The 15,804-nt window shown below is 39.8% G+C and overlaps 1 protein-coding gene across 1 annotated transcript; it reads right to left on the bottom strand.

Moving 5' to 3' along the window:
- Nucleotides 1–219: 219 nt before the first annotated feature.
- cds2 (CDP-diacylglycerol synthase (phosphatidate cytidylyltransferase) 2) lies at nucleotides 220–15,751 on the bottom strand. The gene is made up of 13 exons (XM_020093958.2): nucleotides 15,503–15,751; nucleotides 11,650–11,792; nucleotides 10,814–10,910; nucleotides 10,641–10,738; nucleotides 8,701–8,840; nucleotides 7,183–7,241; nucleotides 6,136–6,218; nucleotides 5,835–5,922; nucleotides 5,562–5,630; nucleotides 4,599–4,751; nucleotides 4,361–4,480; nucleotides 4,005–4,108; nucleotides 220–3,507 (listed from the first exon to the last, which is right to left on the bottom strand). The coding sequence occupies exons 1-13, from the start codon at nucleotides 15,560–15,562 to the stop codon at nucleotides 3,372–3,374; spliced, it is 1,350 nt and encodes a 449-aa protein (XP_019949517.1). The 5' UTR covers nucleotides 15,563–15,751; the 3' UTR covers nucleotides 220–3,371.
- Between the last annotated feature and the right edge of the window lie 53 nt (nucleotides 15,752–15,804).

Here is a 15,804-nt window from a genome sequence, read left to right as displayed (position 1 = left end):
GAAATGGTTTTCATATCATGGTTTGTCTCCTTCTGTGAGGATGTTGCTTCAGAGCTAAGGCTGCAGCAGAGTCACTATTAATCAACGTGTGACACACAGTCAGCTATACTAATGTTCTTCCATCATTAATAAAACAAACCACTGTTATCTTTCGGCAGATCTTTTTATAAAATAGGGAAGAAGACCCGAAGCACAAGAGTCACACACAAGACCACGTGATTTTTTTGTATATATATCTTTAATATTCTCTGAAACAAAGCAAAGCACATTTCAGTATCAGTTTGCTCTAGCCAAACGAACAACTTAACACAAACCATTGCACAGTTTAAGAGTATTATACTGAACTCATATAGCTTTTTAAAGAGAATCTATAAACACAAAAATAACTGTCCACAGGGGGGAGCCTACACAGTATATGTGGGACACTCATAACTCCATACATTCCTTTTAGAGAGGCTCCTGGCAGGGCAGGATTCACAATAGTAAACCGACTTGATTAGATACGGCACAGAGGAGGCTTCCTGAGTGCCACGAAAAAAAAAAAAATTACTGATCCCTCATGGTCCGCCTCCTCTGAACTTCAGGGGTACTGGAATGTATCAAACGGCAGTAACAAGGGGTCACACCTTTCTGCTCAGATGCAGCATCGGTGTTACAGTGGGTGGCCGACCACAGGAGCTCCAGCTCTCTCTAGTGGTCGTCTACAACACCACACAGAGAAATGGCAGTACAGAGCTGTGGGGCCCAAAACACCTCAACGGTCAAACCTACCACAGAGAGAGAGAAATGTGAGGTATCTGAAAGTCCTCACAGCTTCTCTCAGAAAACTTCCTGTCTACTCAGAAGGAGATGGTGCAACGCAGCGCTACGACTATCCACACTGCTTCAGAAGCTTATTCACACAACAGCTACCAGGGATGAGCAGAGAAAACACCCAAGTGCACTAAAGTCACAGCAAGAAAAGACAGAGAGAAAATACGTGTCTAGTATCTCAATGCTCTTTCCTATATGGCAGTAACAATAATAACAGAAATACTTAAATTATCTTCTAACCAAAAATAGTAAAGAACATTCAACATATCTCTAAACATCTTCAATGTACAATATAGTCACTTTGAAAAGGTGTGGCTTGATTACAGTCAATAACATAAATATTTTAAGACAGATCAAGTCAAGACTGCATGGCTGGATATATCACACACGTCAAACCACAAACATGAACGGAATGACAATCAATCCATAGAAATATGGAGTGGCATTCAAATGCAAATAAAGAACATGTAGAAGTGTGTTTGCTTCATACAGTGGCTCTGATAGCATGTTTTTTATATGATTACCATGAGATACTGAGCTTCACATCCCTGCTACAGACGACTGTGATGCTCGTATTGCTGTTTAGTCCTTTAACACTGAAAACAAACTGCTCTATCTCACTTCACTGACAAGGACAAACACATGAACACCTACTGGACAGAAACAAAATCATGGCTGTGCACAGACCGGATGAGGATATTAGCTTGAATAATAACAGTGAAATCTTAGTTTGCACTAATCTTTACTGCAGTGTCTGAACATGATTTGCAGATAAACTTAACCAGATAAAAATTAACAATCTGAGGCTTTTGGAATCTATTGAACATTTTTTAAATACTTGAGTATTTAAGCTTATTATATTTGCACATTGTCATCTAGTAATGACTCACTCAGTTTGATGTTTAAAAGCATATTTTCAATGAAAGCATGAAAGAAAGAAATTGATGCAGCAGAGGTTGATAGCCTGGCTTTTAGTGGAAACTACACTTCCCACAATTCAACTTAATAGGATCTTTTCATTAGATCCTGCACTTAAATTACCACTTTTTTTAAAAATTCCACAGTCCAGGTTGTTTAACAGTCTGTCAGGCAAGATTTGTCCCCAAGCTCAGACCAAAATAACTTGGGAGGCCATCACCGTGACATCATCAGGGTTATTTTCCCAGACTTAAAAAAGTTCTACTGTCACAAGGACAAGATACAACTGTTTTGGCAGTTTGCGTATTACAGATGTTTGTTTAGGAATCAGTGCAGTGTCCCTTGACAGTTGAATAATTTTAGAAATCGCAAAACAAAAATGAACCCAACAGTACAGAAGCTTCAGCTTTTATATTTTACCACTAAATCAGACACACATTGGCCAATATTCAATATCTCAGAGTCCTGCTTCAGAACCTCAGGTAACAAACACTGGAGTATGTGTACAGCAGATGATTGTTACTCCAACTTAAACATTAGATACATAACTCACTCTGATAGGTCGAGAAGACCAGTGACAGTCACACTTCCTGCTCTGAAACATGGAGAGGAGACAACACACAGCTCAACCACTGATACTGTCAACATCCCCAATAAAGGCCACAATAAACAATCCCACCACCTCAGGAACATACCGAGTAGAAACACTGACTGGGGTCAATAAAAACAAAAAATAAAATGATTCCTATTCTTATCATGAAATGGCAAACTGGTGAGGATCGACTGTCTGGCCTTCATTCATAATAAAAGAGCTTTTTGCAGATTGAGCTCTGCTGCAGTGCTAATATATGAACAAAACCACCAACAGATGGGAATCAAGAGACTGGACTCTGTTTGTCAGATTCAATCAAATACTTCAGAGTAACCCAGTCGTTCATCTGATATTTCCATACGATAAACAAAGGAGAATATGATTAAAATGAATTGACTAAGCATTAAAGGCTTTGAAATGTTGAATGGCAGCAAACACAGACAAAAGACACACGCACACATATATGCACATGAAAAGATGGCAAAAGTCTGAATAAATCACAGACACGACCTATTAAGATATAATAGAACATACCAAATATAAAAACTTCTATATATAAATAGAAACAATCACAATAATGAAAATAAAATTGAAAGTCTGGGGGGCAGATACAGTGAGTAACAGAGAGAGCAGTGCATTAAAACAAAGAAATGTACCATAAAATATTAACACACAGTAACAGGTATATAGAGGATGCCCATATACACAGCTGACCGACGTTTTGTTCAACAGTTTGAGTAGATACAAGTCTGTAATAATGGAAATGTGTAACAGTACAGTAATTCACTAACGCAACCTGAAAACAGTGGTGTGACAAACAGGTTCACAGACTGTATGAACACAAACACATGACCCTCATATGAAAATGAAATGGAATGAACCAAGGCTGTGGTTTTTTTCTGGTTTTCTTTGTTGTTTTTTTTCTTAGATGTGTTCTCGCTCACACAAAGCACTGCAAGTCTCCCAGATCTCCAGGGCTGCACACCACCCACAGGTGCTGCCCTCCTGTCTCTCCTACAAAGGGGAGCCAGTGTGGTTGCGGCCAGATCTAGGCGGCGGCCTCCTCCAGCGCCGGAAGCAGGCCCTTCTCTGTCAGGTGAGCCTTCAGGGAGTTGAATATGGAGAGCTGCTGATCTGCTCGCAGGGCCAGGAGCTGCTGGATCACTTTGCTGGGGTTGGGGCCCCTGGTGAAAGGCAGAGAGATCATCAAATACACATCCCACTAAATCAACCTTTCACAAAATCCTTCATGCACACAGTGACTTTCCAACCACAGCTTAGCAGCAACAATAACTAGGCAGTGTTCCCTCTAGGTTTTTTATTTTAGGGCAGCCCAGGTGTAGCGCCACAGCATTGAGGCGCATTTCCGGTCAAAAAGCCATTCTGTTCCCAATAACTTTTGCAGTGACAGGTTACAAAAAATGTACGTAGTAGAAATCCTGCTACGTATAATCAAGCTCAGATTTCTCAACATGTCAAAATGCTTTGCGAGCTACAGTAAAACAAAAAAACAAATGAGTAAAAGTGTATTGGATGAATTTCAATGTGTTTATCTGCTCTAACCAAAGCTGTAATCTTTAGCATAATACAGCTAACTAGCTACCTAAAATAGTAAAAACTTGGCATAAAAAGTTTAAAAAAAAATAGTGTCACACATTTCATACAGCCGTCATGTGTTTACCTGATGAAGCTAGCAATGTAGACGTTAACAAATGTGGCCATGAGGTACTGGCAGTCGAATCTGTCCATAATACCTCCATGCCCCGGGATAGTGTTTGCAAAATCCTGAAAGGACAAAGGACAATACACATGCCTGAACTCATAATCTCACATTTTAGAAAGAAAAGTCATTAACAGTGATAAAATAAATGCATATATAAAAAACACATGTAAAGAATAATCTGTGTGATAAACTACATTCTAAAATGCTGGCCTACACTAGGAGGCTTTGCAGATTTCAACCAGACTGAGACAGCAGCATCAGACACTGTGTGTATGTTGATTAGTTACTGGGGTCTCTGTCTGTGTGATCTCTACCTTGATCTTGAAGGCCCTCTTGAAGCCGCTGGCAAAGAAGCCACCGAAGGGTCCCACGATGGAGGCAAATGAAGAGAGCGCAATGCTGTGGATCTGGAATGGGTAGAGGCGCACAGTGGTCTGTGGAGAAAACACAGAAATGTGAGACTGAAACAGATCAGCAGATAGAGTGTTTAAATGGGACTTGAGTAAATCGAACAAATGAAGCCAGATAGGAACAGTGCAGGTTGAGTCTTACCCATCCAGTGAAAGACTCCAGGATGGCGGGCAGGGCATATTCCTGCAGCTGGAACAGGTCAGATGGTTCACAGTCCACCTGGAAACTGTTGGAGTCGTTGTTGAACTCCACTGGACACACAAAGTAGCGGTAGCCAGCCATCACATAAGAGAACTGCAAGCAGAGCAAGAGTCAGTTACTTACTTACAGTTGCAGCCCTAACCTGCAGGACAACACTTCACAGGTAAAGTCATGTGGAGAATCAGCTGTATGGTGTCTAACGAGGCTACAGAGGATCTTTCTATGGACTGAGATTAAGATTTAGTCATTAAAATATACTGTGTAAGGCCCTGTCCAGACCTGGTATAAACATCTGTCCTGACAGATCTAATCACATCATCTGTGTTCATAAAGACCGAATGTTGTTGCATAAACAGGTCTCACTGTGTTTTTGTAGGTTGGTGAATGTGTAGGCACTAACAAGTGAGAGAGAGAAAGGGGTAGAGAGACAGAGAGAAGTCAGGAGGGACTCAGTGAATCTTGTGCAATCTTATGAAGACAGATTTTTACCAATTTTAGAAAAGTATTAATCATTACGTTTTCGTCAATGTTCGAAAGAGGATGTCAGCTGAGGATGTCAGCTGAGTAGGCAGTCCTTCTTATGTGTTCCAGGAAGTATTTACATTCACACACATCCAAATGTGGTCTGAGTGATCAGATTTCAGGACGCATTACATGCAATCAGATCTGAACTTACTTTTCACCACATGTGATTAGATAACGCAGGATGGATGTTAATACCACATCTGAATGGAATCTTAAAATACTTGGCACAATCAACTGAATCGCTAAGCCATGTTAGCACATGACAATACAGCAAAGACTTTACTATGTATAAACACACTAGACATCAGACCACAAAGGCTCTGTTTCATGTGTTAATAACTGAGAACTATAGAGGCATGTAGTAAAATCATATCTTACCATGATACCAAACACAATGGTGGCGAAAAGTCCTCCAATAAATCCCTCCCACGTCTTCTTAGGGGACAGCTGCAGAGGACACAGTCAAGGTGTGGATACCAAGTTAACATATCACAATGTTTGATAACCAAAACCCAGACCTGTAGATAGATACTCACTATGTTTGCTACACAGTACAGAGTACAATGATTCTAAATATGTATTTATTTAGTTATTCTGTTGGTGCAAAACATCTAGTGTACAAAGCTCAAAAGATGAGTGATACAAACCAACCTTGATGAGAGGTGTGCGGCCGAAGAAGAAACCAAACATGTACGCCATAATGTCGTTACAGATCACACAGGAAATTGGCACAATGAACCTATAAAAAGGAGAGTTTATATCATTCGTTATGAGACTAAACGAAAACAAGATCTGGTAACGTAATCAGAAAAGAGTAATAATTTAATCAATGATTGTCTGTACATGCTCAGGACATATAAATAACATTATTACAGTATTATTATTAAAGGTGTATTTCCACTGATTTAGTTAAGATGTAGTTTTAACAAGAGACGAAGGACTATTCACTTACCAGATCATCCCCTCAAACAGGTTGTGAATGATAAGGTGAGACTGAGTCACCACAATCAGCAGAGTCACGTGGGTCCAACCAAACTGTGAAGAGAAGATTAACAAAAGGTATTTTTTCACGAGGATACATTTAATTTAGCTTTTATTCCAAAACAACCTCAAGCTTCTTTCAGACAGGAACTGAACTCCACACATTTTCCTGCAATTTTTCTGAAGGGCTGTATGTGAGAACGCCAATGTCGGAATCAGCTGCTGTGGAACATTTTCCAGAAGCTTTCCTGCCAGGCTGCATATATAATGTTAGGAAAATGTACGCACTGAGATGAGAATACAACAGAATTAGTCACAGCGCGTAATAAGTGTCAGTGTCGTTTCTAACATGCCATGGACACAAAACTGAAAAAACAAAAATATAATGAGAATAAATCTCAGGATGAAAAGGAGGAGCCATACATGTAGAAAACAAAGACAACAATGTTAACTTGGAGGTTTTTTTTGTTATTTCTGAATAAACCTGACAAACTGAACATAGAGATACTGTTATGAGACAACTGATTTCCAGATGATACGTTTCTGAAGGAAAATAATGTGAACGGACTCCCACCAAAGTTAGTAATCAGCTGTGACTGCACGGCGAAGGCTTTTAGCAGATACACTGAACAACGCCATCAGCAAAAATGTGACTAGAAGAAAAACGCCATTATTCAATATGTTGAGTGGAAAGGGTGAAAAGTATTTAGAGTATGCCTCAGCTGCGGACAAATGCCATTATCAGTCAGTTATTGTTTGTGTGAGTGTAGCTATAAAAGTGTCTGTGCTCTTAAAACCTGCACAAACTAACTAACATGGGAGCAAAAAGTGTTGCTCAGTGTTTACTGGCCACATGACTAGATTTACACATTTAGAATTAACAATGTGGCAGACGTTTCAATTAGAACAATCTCTGGCCCACTTCTCCATTAACTGCAGGGCCTGTATCTCAACAAGCTTCATCAATAACCGAGTGGCCTTGAGGCTGGTAGGCAGGAGGAGGTAGGGTGCTACTTACCATGTAGAACTGAAGGCGGTAGTGTTTCTTCACCAAACTCAGCACAAACATGCAGAAACCTACAACAACAATATCATAGTGTAATAAATACCTAATAAGGACATGACACAGAGGTGTAGAGCCTGGAAGCAGGAGATTCAGTCATTCAGAATACAGGTCATGTTTGGTCACACTGGCTAAATTTAGCTCAACATATTTCCAAGCCCAGTAGTAAAAGCAGAGAGGAGCTCAAAACTGCTGCAGCCATTTATTTCACAGAATGAAGTGAGGAGAGAGAACTGTGAAAAGACAAAAATATTTTTACTCTGGGAGAAGAAGTCAAACCAGTCACATAGAAGAGTCTGGGAAACTGGTCTCTTTAATCCTTTCCAATAAATAATAATCTGTCAGGAAAAAACATTTGAGCAGTGCTTGTAGGTTTGACACCATCATCTTAAAACATTCAATTTCACCTCGAGTCTCATCGACAGGAGACAGAAAGGCTGCTTCCTTCCACACCACATCCTGTTTGCCATCTGTTTCGCAGCTATAGCAGCACTGACTTACTAACAGACAAAATGTAGCACAGGAAGTGGGACTTCTCTGGTTACAACTGTGCCTGATCAGTATGAAAACCTACATTTTTATATATAGAAATATCTTTAATTAGACTTTTACTATGTATAAAGAAAGCTCTAATCAATCATTTACTGGCATCTGCTGAGACAAGCTTAGCTGCTCCTGATGTCATCTTGTCTTCTGTGATCAATTCAAATTGATTTACACATTGAGTAAACAACATACTCACTCATCAAAGATATGAGTCTTGCTGGGGGGAACAGCATGCTGCTCAGTTCAGTCATTTTGAATCATGGTTATATGCAAACACATTTATTTATCTTGTCCTGTGGACATACATCAAATGGCTGGTGGTTCGACCCCTGGATCCTTCTCTGCCAACCTGCCCTAGGTCAATATGATGAACCCAAAATTGCCCCTTGTGGCTGTGTCAGTAGTTTGAAATAGAAAAAGTAGATTTATATAGTAGATCATCATATAGTAGAGCTGTATCAATGTGTGTGTGAATGGGTGAATGTGACTCGTACTATAAAGTGCTTTGAGGGTTAAATAAGACAAGAAAAGCGTGATATAAATACAGTCCCTCAGTTTATCTTTAAATTAACTACTAGATACACAAGTAATGGATAAAGCGACCACAAGTCTCCTCTGTATAGCTAGTGACAGGCCACCAGCTTGTGTTCATGTGTTACAGTTTGTGGCACATTTACTTTATGTGTTATGGTCTCAAATTGTCCGCCCATAGAACTGCATTAAAATGTTTCATACTAGAACAAAATGTGGAACTTGACACATCGACACTGAAAAACATGAACTGATGCATCTCTATGAGGTAGTGTGGTAAAGTGACCCATTTATAAAATGAAAATGTGAAATCTATGTGTGTAAACAGAAGTGATGTCAATACTTCCCTCACACCAACATGAAAACAGACATTTACAGGCTTTACTTTGTTTGTACCTGTGAGGTAGAGGGCGAACGAGATGAAGCGGTGGTATTTGCTGAGGATGCGAAGTGGCTCCTCCCTTTGCACCAGTGTGAAGAAGTAATCTGTCACGGTCTCACCATAAAAGAAGTAGTTTACACACAGCAGGAAGTACCTGTGGGGCAAAAGGATTGAGGCAAATGCACAAAGGTGTCAACTTTATGACAGCATCTAATCAGACTCTGTATTCATTATGACTCCAGAACAACTGGTAACATGCTGCAGGGATTTAACAGATCAGCAGGGATTATTAATGATCTTGAAATGAATTGATAATGTGAGTAGACTGTCATCATAGTTGTACTAACCATAGATGGTGTTTGACTTTTCATCAGGTCTTTCATGCACATGGAATACTGAATGTCAGAAGTCTGCTATCTATGACACTAAACCAGAGGTTTTCAAAGTACAGCATGTTTCCCCTACACGAAGAGAGAGAGCATCTTGTGGGGGACGACATTGGACAGGTACAAGCACAGAGTTCTTTTCAAAGGCTTGTGTATTAGTTCAGCTCACCAACATAGTAGGCAGCTGGAGCTGAAGCAGTAGCTGTGACCCAGAGCTCATGGAGGGAGTTAAATTAAAAATCTTAGCCCAAATGTCTGCAAATTGCACCAATATTTTCTCCTTCTACGAGTCGTCAATCAGTCCTATGTGAGCAAAAGGACATGATGCATATATTTTTAGATTTGTTATGATATCATTATATCCAATATCCATTACAAATAATTGTCCACAAATCCATTTGCAAATCATGGAAAACAGGAAGTAATGTAGATGAGTTTGGGGGGGAGCTAAGGTAGGATGAGGCAGTGTCAGACTTTGAAAACCTCTGATCTTAAGAGAGCACTACTGCTAAGATAAAAAAAGCAGACCTGCCAACCTCACAGAAAGTCTTAGGATATCACCATATCGCAAAATAATCCATCGTCATGTTTGCATATTTATTGCTTATATTATTACCATCCTATTTTTTTAAATGTATTAATTATCTTAACACATCTTTACCTCTGAACATATTTCTCCAACATAAGCATTATTTTTAGTCAGGGGGTATACCTGAATACGTAGCTGGCATCGACAGTTGTGTTGTGAGTTTATCCCTTTTAATTTAGTCTTGACAACACAGAAACATTTCTGCAGTGAAAATCATTCACTGTTCACTTATTACCTGCAGATCTTTTATGATAGATATAAACAGACTGTGCAGAAAACACGGGCATGGTAATCTCTCCCTGTAACTCAAAGAGTTTCAGCAGTGTGTAGTCAGGGTGCTTTATTCACTACAATTACAGGTTTGGGTGCAAACATGTATTTTATGAAAACTATGTAAAGTCCTGTTTGACCATTTATGATACAAGGACAATATAACTGAAATTGCTCACTCAAATGACTGGTGAACAAGCAAGCTGGATTTCCAATACATAAAAGTCAGGCTAACATTAACTTAATTCACAATCAAATTTACCTTTGCTAAAATTATCCAAGCAAATCTTGAAATGACATTACACATGTGTCAATCATTTGCGCCTGTCAATATTTTTTTGTATTAAGACAAGCGGACAGAATCCACCACTATGATTAGTGTTTTTCTTGTTCTTTCATCACCAGATTTTTGCATACCTAATTACTTTTTTGCGTAACAAGTACTTTGATCAAGAGATGCATACCTGTTATGCACAGATTGGCAGGTCTGCAAACATAACTAATGATTCACAGTATTTTTGCATTGGTTTAATAATCTTCAGTCTACTCAAGATATCAAAACAGGTCAGAAAAACAAACCTCAGGAAGTCTGCAACAAAATAAAACGTGAGATGAAACAATAAAAAGGAAGCAAACAGGGAAATGTGCTGAATTCATGAAACCTGTGTATAATGTGTGATTGTGTGTGGGTTTGTGTGGACATCCTCACCAGCTCAACGTCCTGAACCAGGGCAGGTGGTACGAGTGGTAGACACTGTAGCCGATGGTAATGATTTCTTGGAAGCACTTGATCTGAACACAGAGGACCTGCACAGAGAAACACTGTGTCACTATGAGCCGTCAAAGCGATTGCTCAGCACCATATGTGTTGTTTGTACTCACAATCATCATAAGCACCATGGGGCCCAGGTAGATGATTAAGAAAAAAAAGGAGATCATGGCCAGTGTGAGGATGCCTCGTACCCACCAGTTCTTCCATCTGAAGGAAGCACACAAACATGTCAGCTCAAAAAAAGAATAAAACACAGAGGTTAACATATCAAACCAAACATCTGGTTTAATAATCAATCTGTAAAGAGAAAATGTAAATGAAAAAGGTGGTGTAAATAAACCAGCTTATACACTGACCATGGACAGGGTTAAAAAATACAAGATTCTGATAGGGTGGTACCTGTACATTAAAACAGTAAATCAGGTTTGTTCTGCATATACATCAGGACACCATGATGTGTTTTATCCCACACATAAGATGTGCTGCTTCTTCATGTGTACTCTGTAGATAGTGGCCTGTCAATGTGAATATATTTTATATGACTGCAGCTTTAATTATGTCATCGCACAACCCCAGTCTGATATTATCAACGTTACTGCCAGAAACACGACTCTGTGAAACAGTTCAGGGACTCACATCAGCTGTTCACAGAGAACTATGTGTGTGGAGGGATTCCTCTGTATGAATCATGACATCTCTGCATGTGAAGCAGTCCAGAGATGAAGTCCAGGATGGACCTCTTGTTTAGTTTAGCAGCTCTACATTAGAACATGTAGTGATGAACAGAAATACTCTGAATTCCAAACGCAGGTTACTTGGGTGATGAGTGTGTTTATTTATTGTTTATGTTTATGTTAAATGCTCAGCTTTTAAGTCTTAGTGTCATACTGACAACTTTCATTACTGTGAACTCAGCAATATGGTTTCTCTACAACAGTAATCGCACCTTGAGGAGAGTCCAGACAGGGCCTTGTTTAGAACTTCTGGGGTGTCATCGGGAGGAACAGGCACCTCTGGGACCCCTGGGTCCACCTTGGTCTCAGTGTCTGACACCACATCTTTTTCCACCTTCAGCTCACTGTCTGAACCCTGACACACAGACAGACACACACACACAGACAGACAGACAGAGGAGAAATAAAAGACATTTAGATGCTGATATTTATAAAAGATAAAATGTTGCAGCAAAAAAACAAAAATCATCTGGAATCATTTCATATACATTTATATTTTAGTTTATTTCCTCCTGAATTCAGTTTGAGAAGCTGTGAAACACCTGCTAACTAAGAATAGAAAAACAGCCCAGGACATGATGTGTGCAACAAAGGGAAAGTGAGTGAGAATCTTTACTCACAATATAAAAAGTGAACAGTATTTACATGACGAATGCCATGGCCTCAAACTAAATCACATGACACTGTATCTGGGTTAGATGGCTCTAAGTAATTTTTGCCCTTTGCAGCAGAAACATACGCACACACACAACAGTTCCCCACAGAAAGAATGATCCCCTGCACTGGATGAAAAACTACTACAAAAAAAATTATAATAATTTACTTCACATCACCAACTCTCCGTCACTAAATCTTTGAGTCAAACAGTTTCACTACAGCAGTAAAAAAAATGTTATTAATACAGACAGAAGCAGCAACGCAGGCTTAAATAACTTAACATTTAAATGCAATGTTGGTTAAAAGACAACAGTCTATCATGATGTGATATACAAGATGCTGTGTGAGCAACTACATCATCACACAACAATCATTTGATCAGAATATGTATGTTTCCCAAATTGAACTGTTATCATCAGCTCTGAATATATCAAAGTTGTGTGATGCTATAAATTAAATGAATTGCATGATAACAAATTACTCTTTGACTTATAATAAATTTCCTCTATATATCCACCTATTCATCATCTATACAGTTTTTCTTAAAGGGTTGTGGTGAACAACCTGGAAAGTTAGCCAGCATATCGCAATACAGTACAATCTATGAGATAATGTATAAAGTCTCTTCAGCCCTGTGGGTCAATATTGTATTAGTTCCGAGTCCTTGTATTAACACTTATTCAAAATACAAATATGTACTCTGTACTTTTATATTCATACAAATATGGATAATTATCATGGAAAAAATAGCCTCAGATTCATGGTATCAGTGGTGCGCAAACAGCATTACGCAAACAGCAGCAGGACTCCTGGTGCAGGGTTGTGTGGGAGGCTAAACACTGAGCCAAACTGTCTCCATCCATATTGTTGATGTTTCAGAGCCATCTGTTCTCTAATGGAGGCCAGCTTAAAACACACCCATAAACATCAGACGATGGATGTAATCACATGACAGCAGCTACACACAGTTACAGGTTCTCTGGTGAAAACTGAGAAGTCTCCTCAGGTCAGTCCGTCCTTTCACTCCTCACACTCCCCACTGACCTCTCTGCCGCTGGTGACCAAATTAGGCTCACAGCTCTCTCCTCATTTCACACAGAGGGTGTTTGGCTCACTCCTCTGTGACGCCCACTCAGTCTCACACACAGGCTTACAGTTAGACATTGCTACATGACTAAAGTTGGATATTTTCAATAAATATTAAACCTTTGTTGCTTGTTGCATTAAAATCAAGCCCGTTATTTTATCTTGTCGTCTTACTGCAGACTGCAGTTTGCATATCAGAACTCAGCAACCAACAAGAAACATCACCAAAAACCGAAAGCTAACTTAGTCACATATTAAATGCTTGATGCTCTGGGTTAATAAGGCACCAGGTAGAGTGCATTCAATGCACTGTGGCCGATTGATTCATCTGGAGATAACGTGTGGATTTTTTTTCTCTACAACACATCGTTTTATGGAGGGGTAGGTTGCTCCAGTGAAAAAGAGTTTCTTACGGCAAAGAGAAACCAAGTGATACTCTTTGTCTTTTTAGAAAGACAAAGTTGTGGATCAAATTTAGTCTTTTTGAACGATCAATGTGTGTTCAACTTAGTTAGCATTCCTAAATAAATCATTGATTCCCAAACTGACCTCCCCATCTCTCTGGATTAAGTCATTTTAAAGGAAAAGTCATGCACACTTTCCTAGAGACTAGAAACAATGTCAGTAACTGTCAAAACCCACTGACTGCAGGGGCTTGCACAAGAATGCACACACACTGATGCATTCTCCGCCTGCTGGTTTCTATGGAGACAATATCCGTCATTCAGGATGCTTGAGCTAAAAATAGGGGCTTGTTTCACATACACAATCCCTTTCATGCTTTCCTGTATACCAGCGGCGACCCGGAGTGTCTCTGCTTTGTCTATCTCCAATTTATTAGAAATCAGAGGATCTGTTAGGTGTGAAAGGATGAACACAAGTACGCTCTATGGCCCATCTTTACTGAGATTACAAAGCTTTTAGTCTGAGGTGTGCCGCTCTCTAACAAACAAATAAATAACGGGAGCGATGAGGTTTGTCCTCGAGTTTCTCATCTGATGGAAATATTTTGGAGCAACTGTTTTGAATAGCTAAAAGATCATGTGTGTATTCAGTTGGTCATTAAGAATGATCCTTCCCAGTAGCAGCTGAAGGAACACGATAAACAGAACCGTATTCAGAAATGTATTGTCAAAGGATTAACCCCTTGATATGTACCATCTCATTTTCTAGGGCGTCCGGAACACTTACAAATAATGAATATGAATTTTGAGACTTGATAAATAGTCATGTAATTTAATCTAAGTATAACTGAATGTCACTCTACTCCTATTTATAAATCACTATAAAAAGAACCCCATCCAAACTATTTACATCCTCATTTCCTTTGAGTCAATAGCTTGTTTACAATTTTTTTGAAACTCTACATCATCTTATAGGACAATAAACTGACAGCATAAACTAACAACAACTCAACTTTAGAACCACAAAAGCAACTTCAGGCAGTAGTGTAACAGGAAATGAAAGCACATCAGGAAAAGGTGCTAAGTGAGTTCCACTTGTATACTAACCATTCCTCTGTGAACTATGTTGCTGAGTTGTAGCTAAAGCCTCATTTAGTTTCCCATTTCATTTCAGGTATTCCTTTTTCTGTAATCATGATATCTTGTCCTAGAAAGTCACCCACATCCATCACAGCGTCCCCACAGACCTCTCGTTGAAAACTACCCTGAACACCTTGTTGTCAACACAGACAGGACAGTTGTTTCCCTTCAAGCTGGTCAGACATCAGTGTGTCTGAAGGCAAACCACTGGTGATACACAATCAGGTCTGATCTCTGTACAGCAAAGCTACAGTAAACAAGCCCAAACCGTTGTCAATAGCCAACAGTGAAAACACAGCTAAACAACAATGTCAGTGGTCAGCAGTATGTGGATGTCTGCAAACCTCAAACCAACCATTTGTCAAATATTTCACAATTTACTGTTTCTTCGCTTGGCAGCAAATCAAGGAGCCGTTTCAAACATCACTTCAGTCTGTGTAACACACACGAAGAGTCATTCAATATTTCGGCATATACCTGATAAAGACAAAATGGAGGAATGTGATACAATTTGCACTTTTGTCGTTTGGTTTGCTGGATGTCTTCACGACAGGAGCACGCCCAGGGGACAGAGTAGCATCAGATAATCACGTCCAGGACGCCAGTAAATAGACGGAGGATTAGTACAGCGCGCTTCGATGTATACGAACGCTTGTCATGTTACATTGTGCTGTATGAATCAAGAAACCCGTGTTTAGTGGACAGAGACACGACTCTGTCCAGCTGACGTAACACGCTGCACTAACAGTGGGATAGCTAGCTAGCGTTAGCATCCTACCTTGTCCTCTGAGAGCTGCGGCTCGTTGTCTCTGGCTCCTCGGTGCCTCAGCTCCGCCATGTTAGCAGCTAACGACCACGGCGAGGGTCCTGAGGGTCCGACACTGACACACACTTCTCCCGAGGACAGGCCCGCTGCTGCAGCTCGAGCTGGATGTGTTTGTACGAAGACACTGCTCACTCGAATTCAATCGATGTCCCTGACGAGGAGTGCAGGATGTAGATAACTTCCGCTTTTCAAAATAAACTCGGTGTAATCGTAAATGCAGTCCCTGTATGAATGTATATCTTACTAGTTTCCAG

The sequence above is a fragment of the Paralichthys olivaceus genome, chromosome 4 (genome assembly GCF_024713975.1).
Source record: "Paralichthys olivaceus isolate ysfri-2021 chromosome 4, ASM2471397v2, whole genome shotgun sequence".
Taxonomy (NCBI): Eukaryota; Metazoa; Chordata; class Actinopteri; order Pleuronectiformes; family Paralichthyidae; genus Paralichthys; species Paralichthys olivaceus.
The sequence above is the reverse complement of the archived record's forward strand: the minus strand, read 5'-3'. Positions and strand labels throughout refer to the sequence as shown.